Source organism: Leucopleurus acutus, assembly GCF_964270905.1.
Source record: "Leucopleurus acutus genome assembly, chromosome: 15".
NCBI lineage: Eukaryota > Metazoa > Chordata > Mammalia > Artiodactyla > Delphinidae > Leucopleurus > Leucopleurus acutus.
Genome location: NC_139157.1, coordinates 79,109,492 through 79,129,106, shown reverse-complemented (window position 1 = coordinate 79,129,106; position 19,615 = coordinate 79,109,492). Strand labels below are relative to the sequence as shown.

General features: G+C 41.1%; 1 protein-coding gene across 2 annotated transcripts in view; it reads right to left on the bottom strand.

Annotated features, from left to right (window-relative positions):
- Positions 1-19,615, bottom strand: part of SLC17A5 (solute carrier family 17 member 5) — a 53,899-nt gene that overhangs the window by 33,377 nt on the left and 907 nt on the right. For both annotated transcript variants that reach the window (XM_082856124.1, XM_082856125.1), the window contains exons 2-5: positions 7,915-8,111; positions 5,477-5,710; positions 2,525-2,612; positions 858-944 (exon numbers count right to left, since the gene is read on the bottom strand). In XM_082856124.1, the coding sequence (XP_082712250.1) occupies positions 858-944; positions 2,525-2,612; positions 5,477-5,710; positions 7,915-8,111 (606 nt within the window). The remainder of the gene's footprint in view (positions 1-857; positions 945-2,524; positions 2,613-5,476; positions 5,711-7,914; positions 8,112-19,615) is intronic.

Here is a 19,615-nt window from a genome sequence, read left to right as displayed (position 1 = left end):
CATGCCACAACTACTGAAACCTGTGCGCCTAGAGCCCGTGCTCCACAACAAGAGAAGCCACCGCAAGGAAAAGCCCGTGCACCGCAACGAAGAGTAGCCCTCATTCGCCGCAACTAGAGAAAGCCCACTACAGCAACGAAGACCCAATGCAGCCAAAAAAAAAAAGAAAAAAGTATGTACCACAATATCACTGTGCTGTACATTACATCCCCATGACTTATTTATTTTGTAATGGGAAGTTTGCACCTGAAGAGAACAACTTTTAACCACATGACTCTGCCTATCAGGGCCTACCAGACAAACCTTTTAAAAAATAAAAGTTTACAATCTATTATTTCCACAGGTATCTGCTTTCGTTTATTGATGTTTTTTGTTTTGATTGCAGATATATTTCCTGCATAAATGTTTACATGGCAATCTAATTTATTAAATATGTGTATCGTCCTGCTATTGAGATTGAGAAATGAAAGGCCCTGGGACTAAACAAAGAAACAAAAAAGATTAAAACTACCAAGTGAGAGCATCCTACTTTGAGAAGAAATATTTTCAAAATATACATCTTTTATAATAAACAGCACAGCAGTTTTTATAGTAAGTATAGCATTTATGTCCTGGATTCAACAGCAGTTTCTATTGAACAAATATTCCAAAATTAACATCAGGTCACAACTCAGCTGGATCATTTTAACCACATAAACTTGAAAAACAGGTTGTCAGTAAATGTTTCAGAGCTTTGTGGCCTAGGAGATGGGTACTTCAGTGAATTGGAATATACATATTTTAACCAATTATTAGATCACTATTACATTTTGGATGTATCACATCATAATTTAGGTTACATTTTTGAATAAACTTACCAAAGAGGTAGAAGACGTAAGTCCAATTCATATAGAAGCAAACTATACCAGAAAGAGGAAGAGAAACTACTGTCCCGAGCTGTGCTCCTAGAATAACAACAAAGACTTTGTAAACTTTGGAGAAAAATGAACAAAGAGGGGACACAGGTCTACAGCCTAAAGAAGACGGATAACAGACAATAGAGAAAAGAAAGAGTGATTCAAATCCTATAGGAGTTGAGTTAGTCACATGTAAATATAAACAACCCATTCTCTTAAGGGATCATTTACTAGAAAACCCACAATATGTAAAATGTATACATTAATATGTAGTTATATTAGTTACAATTATGTCGCTACTGATGAATTAGAAGGCATCAATCAATAGAAGACCTATTATAATATGAGCTAGTAAATGCCACATTACTAGTAAATGTGTTAGAAAGCCAAGTGTTTGGGGAAAGGCTCAAAGATGGTCTCTAAACATAGCCTACTGCAGCACACCTGGAGAAAAAAGAACGAAGCTTTTGGTAATCTAATTTGCCCCAAATATATTGCACACAATTGTTTCGGATAAATAAGTGATAAAATTCATTTTAACCACCAAACAGAAGACATCTTTTTTTTTTTTTTAACATCTTTATTGGAGTATAATTGCTTTACAATGGTATGTTAGTTTCAGCTTCACAACAAAATGAATCAGTTATATATATATACATATATTCCCATATCTCTTCCCGCTTGCGTCTCCCTCCCTCCCACCCTCCCTAAGAAGACATCTTAGAAGGTACAGTGGGAGCTAAAATAATCAGACATTGTTTCTGGTCTCAAATTTTGGTCTTATATAGGAAGTAAATATAAACAAATAATTATTACACGTTAGAAAGTGTTGAGTGTCACAGAGCAATATGGAAGTTCAAATGTAGGACGGATTACCTCTGACCTCTAGAGATCAGGAAAAGATGTAAGAAGCAGCAGTGGGACTTTGAAAAGATGGGCAAGATCTGGTCCCATAAGAAAGAAGATATAGAGGCAGGTGTAACAGGGTGAGCAAATGAATGGAAGTAGGAAAGCAGAAAGTGGGTTTGGGAACTTCAATTGGGTGAAGGCAAGGAATAGGAAGGCAAGAAAACCGGGTTGAATAGTTACTGAATATCTGCTCCATGCCAGGCACTATGTGTCAAAAAAATAAATAAAAAGTTTTCATTCAGTGTGTGAGCTGGAAAAATTATAATTCACATATAAAGCTCATGCTATCTTACCTACAGACCAAATGATAGCAAATAAATGCATAGAAAACAAGGTGTCTGAAGGGAGGGGTTGAAAGTCATGACCAGCTTATCAGATGATCAAATCAAATCTCAATTGAAGGACAAAAGTGTTCAATTTTCCAGCTTTTTTTTTTGGCTTTGTTTTGTTAAAGCATTCTCTATATCAACATCTGAAAAGGCAACATGTTTTGAAATAAATGATGGCAGACGGAGAAAATGACAGTAGTCAATGAAGCCACTTTGCTATATGCTGGTGAGCCAAAGAAGAACATTAAGAATAAAGTTATACCCCTGCAACTTAAGTTTTCCCCAAAGAAAGCACCTGACATTGCATGATTCTGCTTTGCGCCCTTCCCCCAAGGTTGATATACAGATAACACATTGTAGCGAAAACCTTCACAAGAACAGTTATCTCACCTGCATATGAAATGCTGAGAAGCTTGCTTCTTTCAAGAGGAGGAGCCCACGAAGACCACATGGCATGCATGGCGGGAAATGTGACACCCTGGGAAGGGAAAAAGATATTTCTGACGAAATGCAAGGTAGTTTTGTTCATGTTTTAAATTCAGTTGAGTATTTTGTTGCAAGAGAAGTTTCTGGATAAGACTCACGCTGGAATCAGGTTTCATGGAGTGAGATGTCTTTACAGTGCTGAGTGCAAATACCTCATAATGAAGTACTTTCAAAATCTGAACAAAGACTTGTGGACTCTGTCAACTGATTTGAGGACTGCAAGGCAAGGGTTACAAAAACTGTAAAAGAATGTACTGAATGAGGATATAAAGGTACCCTCCCATGGTGAATTTTACTCATTTACTTTATTATTATTATTTTTTATAAATTTATTTATTTTTGGCTGTGTTGGATCTTCATTGCTGCGCGAGGGCTTTCTCTAGTTGTGACAAGCAGGGGCTACTCTTTCGTTGTGGTGCACAGGCTTCTTATTGCGTGGCTTCTCTTGTTGCGGAGCTCGGACTCTAGGCGCGCGGGCTTCAGTAGCTGTGGCACGCAGGCCCAGTAGTTGTGGCTTGTGGGCTCTAGAGCACAGGCTGTAGAGTGCAGGCTCATTAGTTGTGGCACACGGGCTTAGCTGCTCTGCAGCATGTGGGATCTTCCCAGATGGGGGCTTGAACCCGTGTCCCCTGCATTGACAGGCGGATTCTTAACCACTGTGCCACCAGGAAACCCTCGTTTACTTTATTTATGGCCTGAATGCAATGGGAATGTTATCAATATGTAACTTTTAAAATTACTGAGCTAATACTGTGGGATACTAGAAGAAAATTCAGATTCACCTTACTCAACAGGAAAAATGGTCCTACCAAAAAATGGTACTACCAAAAAACACTCAATTAGAGTGTTTACCGGTATTTTTTTCTTTTCTGGTGATAATTAGCCTAGTAAATGCCAATTAGGGGAGGGGCAAGATAGGAGTGGGGGATTAAGAGGTGCAAACTACTATGTATAAAATAAATAAGCTATAATGATATATTATACAGCACAGGGAATATAACCAATGTTTTATAATAACTATAAATGGAGTATAATACATAAAAATTTGGAATTATTATACACCTGAAATTTATATAATATTGGACATCTACTATACCTCAATTTTAAAAAATACTAATTACTGGTAATGGAGAAGCAACAAGACAGTGAAGGCAGGGAGGCTCACAGAGGCTTGGGAGAGGAGGAGATGCTACAAGGGAACAGGAAGGAATAGATTCTGGTAGATTTGCAGCAGTCGATTCACAGCTCTCCTTGGCCATTCACTAGCTGTGTAGCCTCAGAAAGATCAGTTAACCTCTTAGAACTTCAGTTTATCTGTAAGACATATATTTTACTTAGATGAGGAGAAAAGGAACCTGTTAGTAGGGGGGTAATTTTATTTTGTAGTCAAGGAGGGTTTAGTTTTTTACTTAGATAAGGAGAAAAGGGACCTGTATATATTTTACTTAGATAAGGAGAAAAGGAACCTGTTAGTGGGGGGGTAATTTTATTTTGTAGTCAAGAAGGGTTTATTTGGTATACCCCTATTCGATAAGGACAAAATAAGAATGTCCAGATGAGTGACCAAAGCTTACATTTAAAAAGCACTTGGCAATTTCCAAAGTTTTCTAGCAGTTATTATCACATCTGAGCTGTGACTGAGGATGGGGCAGGTATTCAATATATTTGATTTATATTATATATTGTATTTGTATAATATTTATATTAAAACCTATGGTTCCACCGTTAGATACAGTGGAGTTATTATTCAAACTCTGATTTTACTACTCCAGTCAGTGTTTTTCCTACACAGCATGATACAAAATAACCTTTAAGCTGTATACTAAACCCAGAGGCCACTATCTTGCTTGGTTAAAGAAATGTTAAGAGAGAGCGAAATAAACCTATGCCTTGAGAAGTTCAAAGTTAGAAATGAAACGAGATAATTATTTAAAGGTGGAGGTACACATGACGAAATGCAAAAGAGAAGTGGAAAGGAAAAAAATAAGAAATTAAAATTTTAAAATAATTAAAAAATGATCAAAATCTTAGGAGGAGAGAAAAAAAAGATAAAAATTAATAATAACAATTTTAAAAGCAGCAGAAAGGCCAGAAGAATCACAGGACTAAAAAAAAGATAGCTACATAAAACAATAAATTATTTGTCTCTAAGTTAGAGGACCAGAAGAAAGAACAAATGATAAAGAAGAAGTTCTATGAAAAACAAAAAATTTAAAGGAAAACAAGGCAATTTGATAGTCTATTGGGTAAAATATGTTTTAGACCTGGGCAATCAATGATGGAGCAGAGGTAAACAGTGGCAAAAGTTCAAGAAGTAGGATGGTCTGTCCTCATGGTTTTAATAGTGGTTTCTTATCTCCTCAGTAGAAGGGAGTAGGGGAAGCTATGAAGTATTCCCCTAGAAAATGTTTTCTCTAGTCTTTGAGTAAAGCTTCTAATTTTGGAGTGCCCCCACTCAAGACCTCACTGACCACAAGTGAAATCTACTCATGTTATTTCATAGTCAATCAGTTTCTAACTAAAAAATAAATCCCTATTATCTTCCAGTGTCATTTTTTCTGGTTCATATTCATATCAAAGAATGATATCTTTTTTTTTTTTTTTTTTCCGGTACGCGGGCCTCTCACTGTTGTGGCCTCTCCCATCGCGGAGCGCAGGCTCAGCGGCCATGGCTCGCGGGCCCAGCCGCTCCACAGCATGTGGGATCTTCCCGGACCGGGGCAAGAACCCATGTCCCCTGCATCGGCAGGCTGACTCTCAACCACTGCGCCACCAGGGAAGCCCAAGAATGATATCTTTAAGCAGACAAGAAAGTGATATAGGGTAAGAAGAATAACAAAAGAGAAAAAAAATTACCTCTCCTAGTCCTTCTAGGGCCCTGAGTGCAATGAGGGCTCCAACTCCGAAATCTGCAGCGAGGGGAGTGAACAGAGTGAAGACAGAGGTGCCAAGGACCCCAAATCCCAGCAGCAGTTTCCCCCCACTTCTGCTGGCAACATATCCTGCAGGAATCTGCGTGATGATGTAGCCATAAAAAAAAGACCCGAGAATCCATCCTTGAGTTTCTGCATCCCATCGGTACTTTTTACCCTGTAAAGAGTAGGAGGAAAAAGAACAGCCTTTTAAGACCTTGATGAAACGGCTCCTTTCTCTTACTGGCATGTGAGTACATATAAATGTAATTTTGAACCACTGTTTTTGTTTGTTTGTTTTTTTGGCCGTGAGGCTTGTGGGATCTTAGTTCCCCGACCAGGGGTTGAACCTGGGCCACAGAAGTGAAAGTGCCGAGTCCTACCCACTGGACTGCCAGGAAACTCCCCAGAACCACTGTTTTAGACCGAAGAACATGCAGACTTTCTACTGGGTAGGTGAGTCACCGTGATACAGACATGCAGATTCTAGAAGTGAATCGAAAATCATTGAAAGTCATAATGTTCAGGAAGGCTTGCTATTTTATGAAACTAGACTATGGGATGAATTGTAGATATTTTGTAATGACCATGACAAAGAAGGCTCAAAAAAGGCACAGGTTTAATCCAGAAAGCTACGAACAGGATACTGCAGTGGCCAGGCTAGGCTTCGGAGCCCGGCCTGGGTTCAAGCCCAGCTCTGTTACTTACTGGATTTGTGATCTGGGAAGATTAAATGAAAAAGGCCCATAAAATAAGGCCTGACACACACTAAATATTCACTTAATGTTGGCTACTAGTATGCAAAAATATAGATAATTAAGAGACCATTTATTAATAGACCATTTCAGACCAAGCACTTCAACAAGGACATAGAGCTCTACAAAAGAGCAAGAATTTAAACCAAGCCAGAAACTTCACGTGAGTAGGAAATGTCTTTTAATTAGTAGCAGTACACAGTAAGGCGAAAATGAAGATCTGGTGACTGAGTATCTGACATCTTCAGCACACATAGCCCTGTAACCTACCCACATGTTAAGAACCATTCAGGATTTCTTTTTACTGTCGATGTAGGGCAAATAAGTAGGTGGATCATGAAAAGTACTTATCGAAAGTAAAGACACAAAGCAAAGCCCTAATTATCCTTGTTTAGAGTACCAATCTGCAGCTTCTCTGTGGAATTCCGGGGCTTCATGGAGTGTCCAGCAATTACAGGCTGAGGTGGGGAGAGTGGGTGATGTGTACCCAAATACATATTCGGCAACATTATTGAAGCCCAATGTAAAGATTTGTGATAAGTCATTATTTTGTACATGTGCTTGTTTGGGCAGAAACCCTCTTCCCTGTTTGAGTGATCTTGTCTGTAAACGGCAGGAGAGACTCACCCACGTGGGATTTGGCTCCTTTGTGAGCACTGAAGATGGATGAAAATACACTTATAAAAAAGGACAGGGGCTTGCCTGGTGGCGCAGTAGTTGGGAGTCCGCCTGCCGATGTGGGGGACGCGGGTTCGTGCCCCGGTCCGGGAGGATCCCACATGCCGCGGAGCGGCTGGGCCCGTGAGCCATGGCCGCTGAGCCTGCGCATCTGGAGCCTGTGCTCTGCAACAGGAGAGGCCACAACAGTGAGAGGCCCACGTCCCCCCCCCAAAAAAAGGACACCTGGGACTTCCCTGGCGGTCCAGTGGTTAAGACTGTGCACTTCCACTGCCGGGGGTGCAGGTTCAATCCCTGGTCGGGGGACTAAAATCCCACATGTCGCACAGTGTGGCCACACACACAAAAAAAGGACACCAGCCTTTCCCGCCTGTATTGTCTCCCCATGTGAGACAAAAGAAAATGTTGAAAGTGTGTAAAACTCAATTCTGAACGAATGATGAACATGCACTTATCAATTCCAGTATAATATGAGGGAGGCGAAACGACATCAGCAGCTTAGGTGAGGCATGTATAGAGTTTTTTTTTTTGAAACTGACCCATTCTTATTTTTCATCCTGTAGTTGAGATTATCTTAATCCTCCTGCAACAGGACCCTTTTAAGTAGTACAGCTATTAAATAATGGTCCCATGAAAACTATTTAGCAACATCTAAAACAACCTAATTTTCTAATACGCCAGACAGGTTTTTCCAAATTCTCTTCAAGGACGGTATGTTTACGGAGGAAACTGAAAAACTGCTTTTCAAACAGATCAGGGCACAGCAGCAGCAGCTAGTTATAAGTTAACTGTCTAACCAGTTACTGGGAAAACACAAAAGAAAATGATTCAAAGTTTACATGAAGAAAGTGTCTGTGTTTCTGTAGGATGAATACATTCAATATTTTTCAATATTTTTACTCGGAAGTATTTTAGGATTAAGATCATTTGCTTGAAAAACAGCACTGACCGTTTGGTTGTGAAGAACTTTTATGGGAGTGGAATGCTCTGCACACTCGTTGGCAGTTCTATTATCTGCTGTAGTCGTGTTGGAATCTACCATATCCACTAACGCCACACTCAGATTCACCCGTAATGAATAGAGAACGAAGAAACCAAAAAAGGCCAAAAATGCTAGGTTGTAACGAGCAGAGCAGCACACTGGAGCTGAAATAAAGATTGGGGGAAAAACTTTCATTAAAAGAGTAACTTAGATGATACTGTCTAAATCACTAAAGAGGTCACTTCTTAGATGTACACAAATGAATAAACCATGAATGCTTTTCTGAGAATATTCTCAGATGAAGCATATCTAAAAACATGTACCAAAGAGAATTTGTTCCCAGTACCTGTAGTTTTGATAAAGATTTAACACATGAGAGCCTGAACTGTAAGACGGTTTCTTAAAACATGGAGGCAACAACTTTGCTCAGAAAAATCTGCATTCCGGAGTCAAAACCAAACCCCCAATCCCTGTCAGCTGGCAAGAGAAGAGAAAAGCAGGTAAGCGGGTTTAACGGCATCACTATTTCTGAAAAACATGTCTCAAACATGGCCAATAAGTCCTCAAGCGTTCAGCGTGGCACGTACATTACTGACTACGGGTCAGTAACCCTCTCATTATAAACGTTATCTCAGCACAAAAAAATTTACTGCCAAGGTCAGGGCAGGAAACCCCTCCTGATAATTTCTTACCTTGAAAAGTATCCTCAGAGGCTGGGTTTGAATCAGAAGCCATGATTAATACTTAAGGCTCTCCTAAACTAAATGCATTTAAGAGCCCAGAAGCAAACTTGCAGAATCTATGACAGTTGCAGCCCCTGTGACAGTTGTTCAGTTGGTCTTGCTTAAAGGGCCCACAGTAAAAAGCACAGTTAGTGAATGTACCACAATGATTTAAAAAAAAAAAAGGCAGGCAGAGTGGGTTGGAGGAACCAATGAAAGGACGATCATGTGACAGGAGGAGTCTGACCTAGTTTTTTACTCTATAGGCGTATGCACATATTTTCTCTTTTTTCTTCTTTTACTGAGTTGCAGAACTGGAGGGGGGATGAGAATGCAGGAACTGACCCCGAGCGACAACGAGGAAGTGGCTAATCCAGGTTTTTACAATTTAAGTTTGGTCAACACTGAGTGTTTGATAAATATCTGTTGAAAGATATGAACATCTGTTTCATCTACTAATGACAAGTTAAAGTTAAGTACATATATATGAATATATGTGTGCTTTTATTTGGCAATGACTCATTAGCATTACACACACACACACACACACACACACACACACACACGTGCCTGTTTTTCCCTACTCAGGAATCCTGGTGTTTTCATTGACCTAACCTCACACAAGGATACATTTTTCAGAGTACAACGGTCTTGGTACAGATTCAGATCGAAGCTTTAATGAATACAGCACAACTGTATTTAGGTGTATGTTAATATACTGTGATCCAACTCACTTTTCTACAAGCACTCATACACTTAACAACTGCTATCGCTTTTTCCTCTGTGCAAGACTGACATCTTTTAACAGACAACTTTTCATTTGGCATTCTTGCCTCCCTTTTCAGTACAGCTGGCGTTAGAACAATAGCACCACTGCCACAGTTCGATCCAGACCTGTGAAAACTATATTTCTAAAGCTTCATTCACGCTGCCTCTGTTACCTGAATCTAGACACACTGGCTCTCTGCCCCAGGCAAAAATGCAGCAGTCTAGTTAAGGCCAGTTGCAGAATGCAAGGCATGTTTTATAGGAGAGCACATTTTCTCTATCATTCCTCTGTGTTGGACGAGAATATACAGAGAAGTCTGGATGGGGGCGGGGCTCATAATCTTTCCAAATTTGGGCAATTAAAATGTGTTACTCTGGGTAATTTGGAGCAGGAAATATCCAGATTAATGTACTGTCTGCTTTGCCAAGGTACTATATACAAAGTTCATTATTCGCTTCAGCAGAGGAGTGACCAGATGTGATTTACGGTTTAAAGAGCTTCTCTGGTTGCTGTGTGGAGATGACAAAGGGGCAGAAGTGTGAACGGTGGTGAGGGATGTTGACTCAGGGAGATCACTCAAGGGATTATTGGAAGTTTCCAGGAAAGAGGTGATGGTGGCTTAAAGTAGAGTAAAGCCCAGGCAATGGAGAGAGATGCGTGGATTTGAGATAACTTTAAAGGCAGAACTCACAGGCCTTGCCAACACACTGGACACGGGGGTTAGTGAAAGGGAGGGACACAGTTACCAGCGATGCTCTTACTCTGAACAACTTTATTTTTTGCTACTCTGACTTGGAATGTTATCACTCCATTCTATCCTTATTTGAGTTGCCTTATTTATTTATTTTTTTTTGAGTTGCCTTATTTTAACCGTATGTTATCAGTTTCTCCCCACACGATAACTGATTAGGAGTATGATATACCTTACCGTGTGAATATCATGTAGGGGTAGAAGCTTGGGAAGTGGAGGAAAGGTGAATAAAATGATTTCAAATTCCTAGTGATACTACTTGGAAATCTGACCTAGAAGTTATGGACCCGGCAACGTTAACTTTTGGGGACACAGAGTCAATAATCAGAAAAGAAAAAGCCAACACAGGAGTCATGAAGTATATGACTATGAGATTTTAAGAACATTATAAATAAGGGGTTACTAGTTTTAAAAAATGATTGTCGATTACAAATCAGTCAGAAAGATTTTGTTTCAAGAAAGTATGGTGACAGCGCAAAATGTGCCTGTGAATTTGGCCAGTGTTTGAAATTGGTCCAAGAAAAGCGTGCTTGCGTGACGAGGGGACAGAACATTCATCCGGCGCCTGCCACACTGAAATCAAGTTCAGAACAAAACCATGCTTGCGTAACCAACGGAGCACCCATCAAAACAAACATCAGCTTCTAAAACATGGTTTAAACTTAGGAATGTGGAGTGGGCGTAGCTGAAAGAACACAGGCTGATTTAGATTGAAGCCGACCTGGTGATGGAGCTCAGCTCTGATTTTCACTGGCTGTATGTCTTTGGGGAAGTTAGTTAATAGTTTTCATTATCAGGTTTCTCAGCTCCCAAATGAGGTGACCGCCACCCACCTCACTGGGTTGTGTGTGCATTACATGAAATACTGAAGGGCAGTCAGTAAAAGTGAGCTCCTTTCCCGTTTATCCTGGAAAAAGTTATACCACCGAGATAAACGGCTACGATACACATATGTGTGTAACACGGGACAAAAGAGTGACATAAGTGTGCTGTGTGTGGGGTAGGGGATGGTCAAGGAAGGCTTCTGGGAGAAAGAACACTTGCACTGAACCTTCATCAATAAGCAGGTTCGAGGAAGGAGAGCAGGACAAGCAGAGGCAGCGGCAGGTACAGAAGTATGGAAAGCAAGCCAGAAGGAGCGGGAAACAGCAAATGATCTTATGGGGCTGAACTATGGTGCTGCATAACTCAGAGTGGGACACTGGGCACTGAATTTAATAACAAGAACAACAGGGAATAGGGGCAGGACAGGTATAAAGACGTAGAGGATGGACTTGAGGACACGGGGAGGGGGAAGGGTAAGCTGGGACGAAGTGAGAGAGTGGCATGGACATATAGTCACTACCACATGTAAAATAGATAGCTGGTGGAAAGCAGCCGCATAGCACAGGGAGATCAGCTCGGTGCTTTGTGACCACCTAGAGGGGTGGGATAGGGATGGTGGGAGGGAGGGAGACGCAAGAGGAAAGAGATATAGAGACATCTGTATATGTATAACTGATTCGCTTTGTTATGAAGCAGAAACTAACACACCATTGTAAAGCAATTATACTCCAATAAAGATGTTAAAAAAAACCCCAATAGGTAATAGTTATTGAGCCCGATGTGCTCGATATCAGCCTAAGTGTTTTGCCTATATTAGGGTTATGAAGATTAGTTGAGGTGGGGTACATGTAAAATACTTAGAACAGTGCTTAGCACATAATATGCCTTCAAATAACTGTGAATTGTTGTTATTATTATTGCTCTTCCTGGACATTAGGAATTGAGGTAATTTGTTACAGATCAACTTCTTTTTTCAACTTCTGAAGTTAAGAAGCTGTTGAAGCGGGTGTTAAGTTCCCAGTGAAACATGCAGAATTGCTGAGCGAGTGGACACCCACCCAGAACTGGTGGGCGCAACCTGCCCTCGCGTGTGACCTTGAAGCATGACTTGCCTGTACGCAGAGGCAAGCACCAGGTAAGCAGATAGCTGGCACTGAGATGGTGTGGTGACAAAGCAGGGAATTAGAGTGCTGACAAGAAAATAAAGTGTTGGACTGTGATTCTGACCCAAGAAGCAAGTGAAATGGAGAGGGATAATGGTTTAGGAAAAGGCACACTGGAATATAAAATCTCAGGGAGGGCAAGAGCTTCTGTTCTGTTTTGTTCACTGCTGTACACCTTCAATGCCTAGAGCAGTGCCTGGGAGAGTTGGCATACAAATATTTAGGGGGCTTAAAAGCAGAGAGGTGTTTCCTGATGGAACTTCACAATTCTACCTGTGAAGTTCTCTTGACGATAGATGAAACAGACAGATCTTCTCTCTACTTTTGTATATGTGTGAACTCTTCCATAAAAAGATGAGGGGTCGGGCAGCTTCCCCGGTGGTGCAGTGGTTAGGAGTCCGCCTGTCAATGCAGGGGGCACGGGTTCGAGCCCTGGTCCGGGAGGATCCCACATGCCGCGGAGCAACTAAGCCCACGCGCCACAACTGCTGAGCCTGTGTGCGCGCCTGGAGCCGGTGCTCCGCAACAAGAGAGGCCACTGCAGTGAGAAGCCTGCACACCACAGCGAGGAGCGGCCCCCACTCGCTGCAGCTAGAGAAAGCCCATGCAGCAACGAAGACCTAACGCAGCCATAAAATAAATAAATAAATTTATTAAAAAAAAAAAAGATGAGGGGTCAGTGGGTGGAAGGTCCAGATGAAATGAGAGTGGTCAAAGTGGAGCAGTTACACAGGCAGGTAGGAAGGAATTCTGGTTGTCGTTAAAGCAGTCATGGGAGATGACAGGCCCAAGGGGGGCCTGAGGAGGGAAGGAAGTCATCAGACACGTAGGAGTCTGAGAAGTTGAGGGGACATGGTGCTGGATGAGGCGTCACTCAAGATCATGGTGGGAATTAGAGTGTAGAAGATGGAGGTGTGTGAGGTGCTAAAGCCTATGATGACTGAAGCAAAGTGCTGGGAAGTGGGCAGAGGAGAAAACCACGTAGGGGAAAGGAGCCTAGCCTAATGGTGTTGCGAGTGGAGGGGTGATTGTCTGGAAGCATCAATGTGGAGTAAGGAAGAGTTGATCCCACCAACTACTACAGGATAACAGAAAATCACCCCGTGAGACAGCAGGGAGGAGTGGTGTGCCCAGAAGGCCAGGTTTCTGCTGCAGCAAGGAGGTGCCTGAGGTGAGGGAAGGCTGCTGAAAAGCTGAGGATGTCCAGCCTTTCTTCATTGTGGGAGGGTCTGGCAGTGGGGAGAAGCAGGCCTGGCTGAGGGGCAAGGAAGTACTGAGCAGTGGGGGGCTGAGACTGAGGCGGAAATCCACGGTCGGGGGCACTGACCTATGCAAAGACGATGACTTTCTCTAGAGGAGGGGGCCTGGACTGGTGAGCCCCCCGACCAGGGGACTGCATTAAAAAAGATTTCCTGGGGCTTCCCGGGTGGCGCAGTGGTTGGGGGTCCGCCTGCCGGTGCAGGGGACGCGGGTTTGTGCCCCGCCCGTGAGCCATGGCCACTGAGCCTGCGCGTCCGGAGCCGGTGCTCCGCAACGGAGGAGGCCACGGCAGTGAGAGGCCCGCGTACCGCAAAAAAAAAAAAAAAAAAAAAAACCAAGTTTGGCTTTTAAACAGGGTAACATTTAACTAGTCTTAGCCTGCCTTATGGGTAGTTCATTCCTGATAAATCCTTATGTATTCTTAGCTCCCAAATTAATACCCATTTACAAGAAAACACCAAATTCCATTAAAATGGACTCAGTTACTTTAATATTAACATTGATTATCACATGACCCAAGGCCATTTCCCTTCCTTCTGTAACACGGTTGCTGTCTACCAGCGCTCCATACCTTATATTTAAGACTATATTTACACACAAATTACGTTTGTGAAACACAACGCTTATGTAACTGAACCTTGAATGTAACCATCTGCCTCCCACACCAAAAGAATAGCAGAGGTAAAAAACAAAACAAAAAATGAAATAAAGCAGAGGATGTACCATTATAAGCTAGAAAATCACAAGTTGCAACAGTGTGACATGAAGAATGGGGCCCTTATTCTGCAGTGCCAGCTTCTCTGAGGAATGCAAAATCCAGTCTTCACTGATGATGATAATAATGATAATAATTAACACTGACTATATGCCAAACTCTATTCCAAGCACTTTCTATTAGCTTATTTAATCCCCACAATAACCCTATAAATTAGGTGTATCATTTTCCCTGATTTACAGGCACAGAGAGGTTAGGTTAGGCAGCAGAACTACAATCGGCCATTAGGCACCCTGCCTCCAGACCCATGTTCTGCCTTTAAACACAAAGAAATGTCTTAGGAGACCTAAAACTGATTTTTCATAACGTGAATAAGCACATTTTGGTGCAACAGTATGTTGAAAATCCATTTAATCAAATACAAGACCCATCTCTTTCATACAAAAGTAAACCTTCAACTGGTGGAAAGTGTGAGGAATGGAATTTTTATGTGTGTGCCTAATTCCCTTCTCCCTCCTACCTAAATTAGGCAGAAGAATCTATACACTTCCTGTGGTTTACCAGTATTGAGCTGCCCTTCCCCCATCACTTTGTTGTTTTGTTTTTAATTTTTATTGGAGTATAGTTGATTAATAATGTTGTGTTATTTCCAGGTGTCCAGCAATGTGAATCTGTTATATACATATATCCATTCTTTTTACGATTCTTTTCCCATATAGGCCATTACAGAGCACTAAGCAGAGTTCCCTGTGCTATACAGTAGGTCCTTATTGGTTATCTATTTTATATATAGTAGTGTGTATATGTCAATCTCAGTCTTCCAATTTATCCCTCTCCCCCTTACCCCTTGTAACCATAAGTTTGTTTTCTACATCTGTGACTCTATTTCTGTTTTGTAGATAAGTTCATTTGTACCCCCCCTTTTTTTAAGATTCCACATATGAGCAATATCATATCATATTTGTCTTTCTCTGACTTACTTCACTCAGTATGACAATCTCTAGGCTGAAGGAATCAGGCTCCCTGACTTCAGACTATACTACAAAGCTACAGTAATCAAGACAGTATGGTACTGGCACAAAAACAGAAATATAGATCAATGGAACAGGACAGAAAGTCCAGAGATAAACCCACACACCTATGGTCACCTAATCTATGACAAAGGAAGCAAGAATATATAATGGAGAAAAGACAGTCTCTTCAATAAGTGGTGCTGGGAAAACTGAACAGCTACAGGTAAAAGAATGAAATTAGAACACTCCTTCACACCATACACAAAAATAAACTCAAAATGGATTAAAGGGCTTCCCTGGTGGTGCAGTGGTTGAGAGTCTGCCTGCCGATGCAGGGGACACGGGTTCGTGCCCTGGTCTGGGAAGATCCCACAAGCCGCGGAGCGGCTGGGCCCATGAGCCATGGCCACTGAGCCTGCGCGTCCGGAGCCTGTGCTCCGCGACGGGAGACGCCACAACAGTGAGAGGCCCGCATACTGGAAAAAAAAAAGGATTAAAGACCTAGATGTAAGGCTGGACACAATAAAACTCTTAGAGGAAAACATAGGCAGAACACTCTTTGACATAAATCGCAGCAATATCTTTTTTGATCCACCTCCTAGAGTAATGAAAATAAAAACAAAGAAAACAAAGGGGACCTAATGAAACTTAAAAGATTTTGCACAGCAAAGGAAACCATAAACAAAATGAAAAGACAACCCTCAAAATGGGAGAAAATATTTGCAAACGAAGCAACCAACAAGGGATTAATCTCCAAAATATACAAATAGCTTATGCAGCTCAATATCAAAAAAATAAACAACCCAATCAAAAAATGGGCAGAAGATCTAAATAGATATTTCTCCAAAGAAGACATACAGATGGCCAAGAAGCACATGAAAACATGCTCAACATCACTAATTACTAGAGAAATGCAAATCAAAACTACAATGAGGTATCACCTCACACCAGTCAGAATAGCCATCATCAAAAAGTCTACAAACAATGAATGCTGGAGAGGGTGTGGAGAAAAGGGAACCCTCCTACACTGTTGGTAGGTAGGAATGTAAGCTGGTACAGCCACTATGGAGAACCATATGGAGTTTCCTTAAAAAACTAAAAATAGAGCTATCATATGATCCAGCAATCCCACTCCTGGGCATATATTTGGGGAAAACCATAATTAGAAAAGACATATGCATCCAGTGTTCACTGTAGCACTATTTACAATAGGCAGGACATGGAAGCAACCTAAATGTCCATCGATAGATGAATTGATAAAGAAGATGTGGTACATATACACAATGGAATATTACTCAGCCATAAAAAAGAATGAAATAATGTCATTTGCAGCAACATGGATGTCCCCCATCACTTTGGTGTGCATCTCTGAAATCTACCTGACTATGTAAAAGCAAATGCTTGAAAAGCAAACCAGTCAGGTTACTGACAGGTTACTGAGAATTCTGTTGTGTTCTGTCAACCTGAGACATATTCTTTTTTTTTTTTTTTAATAAATTTATTTATTTTTGGCTGCATTGGGTCTTTGTTGCTGTGCACAGGCTTTCTCGAGTTGCGGTGACTGGGGGCTACTCTTCATTGCAGTGCACAGGCTTCTCATTGTGGTGGCTTGTCTTTGTTGCGGAGCACGGGCTCTAGGCACGCGGGCTGCAGTAGTTGTAGCACACGGGCTCAGTAGCTGTGGCTCGCAGGCTCTAGAGCGCAGGCTCAGTAGTTGTGGCACACGGCCTTAGTTGCTCCACGGCATGTGAGATCTTCCCGGACCAGGGCTTGAACCCCTGTCCCCTGCATTGGTCTTAACACTACAGAAACATACTTTAATTTTAGTTCTCTCAATAAAGCAGCACTACACATAACACAAAACCACGTCCTCTTCTTCATGACGGAGCAGGGAACTTTCAAATTTGTGAAGGATTCAACAAAAATGATTAAGCATTTTGCAAACAGGAATTTCTCCAACGTAACACAAATGTGGCAGTGTTGTGACGAGGAGGAAGGATGGGACTAAAAACTGGAAGAACTCTGGTTAGTCCTTAATATGGCTACAGCAATAGTGGGAACTTAACCTCTCTGGCCCTCAGCTGTTTACATATAAAATGACGCCCACTTGATAGGAGTTAGTCTCTAAGGTCTTTTAACCGCTGTAAAATTTTATGACGAACATTTTATCAGCTTTTCTCTTCTGAAAAATAAAACTATACACATAGGCATAGATAAGGTACAGCTAATTTCATAGAGGTTTGTTCCAGAAACAAACATAAAAGATAAGTAAAACATATGCAAACATACAAAAAGAGAGGTTTTAAGGTCTGTTGAAGGTCTCCAGGCACCAAAAGTGAAAAAAACCCAATTCTGGATGGAAAGGTTTTTTTTGTTTTTTTTTAAACACCTACACTTTCTGGAATGTATAAAGTAAACATATAGAACATAACTTAAAAAATATAACTAACGGGCATCGTGTTTCTCCTATTAGCTGTACATGGTAGATAGTATGACTAAAGCTAGGACAAAGGGCACTACTGCGAGAAAATGAGGTAATACCTGGTGCCTCTTATAAAGCGGTTACATCCATCTTTGTCTTTTCCATCCCTTCTCCTGGTGCCCCTCTCCTGTCCTGCTCGCAGCACCCCAGACACAGAGCTTAATTTAAAATATTGTTGACGGGCTTCCCTGGTGGCGCAGTGGTTGAGAGTCCGCCTGCCCATGCAGGGGACGCGGGTTCGTGCCCCGGTCCGGGAAGATCCCACATGCCCCGGAGCAGCGGGGCCCGTGAACCATGGCCACTGAGCCTGCGCGTCCGGAGCCTGTGCCCCGCGATGGGAGAGGCCACAACAGTGAGAGGCCCGCGTACAGCAAAAAAAAAAAAAAAAAGAAATTAAAATATTGTTGACTAATGAAATACCCTATAACGGTAGGCGCCTCTTCTCTAAAACCCTTATCATATTTTAAATAGCAAACCAAAATGTGTTGCTGCTATTCTTACTTCACTTTTGCTCTCCAGTGGTATGTAAAGAGTAAAAATAAGAAGGAAAATGGTTATAATGAAGACAGCTGCCTCAAGGCATGAGGAACTGGGCTAAGATCTATACACTCAACCCATGAATCAAGCAGGGATTGTTCTTAAAAGGAATGAGTTAATTTTTTTCTTTTTCAATCTACTTTATTGAGGTATATTTTACATACAATAAAATGCTCCCATTTCAAGTGTACAGTTTGGTGAATTTTGACAAATGTATACATCTGTGAATCCCAGTCAAGCTGCAGAACTTTCCCATCTGCATCTTGTACCCTATAAAGTACCCTAGTGCCTCTGCAGGCAATTCCTTCCTGCCTGTAGCTTCCAGGCAACCACTGACCTGCTTCCTGTTATTACAGATTAGTTCTGCTTGTTTAGAACGTCATACTGATGGAGTCATACATTAATACGGTGGTTTCTTTTGTGTCTGAGATTTACCCACGTTGTTATGTGTATCAGGAATTTCTTTTTATAATACCACTGAGTATGCATGAATATACCACAATTTGTTTATCCATTCACCTGCTGATGAACTGATGGATACGTTGTTTCCAGATTTTTACTATTATGAATTAAAGCTGTTATAAACATTGTTTGGTATTATGGTAATGTATGTTTAACTTTAAAATAGATTGCCAGTTTTCCAAAGTAGTTGTACCATTTTACACTCTTACAAGCAAAATATGAGAGTTCTAGTTATTCTGTATGTTGGCCAATATTTGGTATCTTCAGCCATTTTAACTTTAGCCATTCTAGTAAGTGTGTAACGGCTCATTGCGGTTTTAATCTGCATTTTCCTGACAACTACTGACGTTTAACATTTGAGCTAAAATTTGATTATATTTATATATATGTTTCCCAATTGCAACAGAATATAGTAGTCTCTAGGGAATATCTTTATTATTTCTGTATTTCCAAACTAGATTATTTGGCAGAAGAGGATTATAGAAATCTAACTCATATGCTATAGAAAAAGATCAGTTTATGGAACTAAGTCTGACTTCCAGGTAAAACGGCATTATGGTACAGTGTTTACATTGAGCGCCCACAAAAATAAGCTCCCAGTTGCCAGATAGAGCTATAATGTTACCACCTCTACTGCCACCATCTGGTAATGATAAAAACAAATTTAGAAGATGCCACAGGATTGTACTGTTCTTGGTCAGGAAAAGTCAAATTTCGAATTCAACTCTGCTTCTCATGCACACATCTTTGAAACTATAGAATGCATGCAAACTGATTTATTCTTTAGTTTTAATTTCTTTTAAAGAAGTATAGCAAAATATTTTAATTTCCCCAAATTCAGGGAAGATGCATTGTGAAGTAACTCTTTTTCCATTTGTTGCAAGACTTTATGCAAATCACCTTAGTGGTCTATCAATAACCTATCTTGAGGATAACCTGTTTCCTAACTTAAGTCGTAGACTGCTGAGA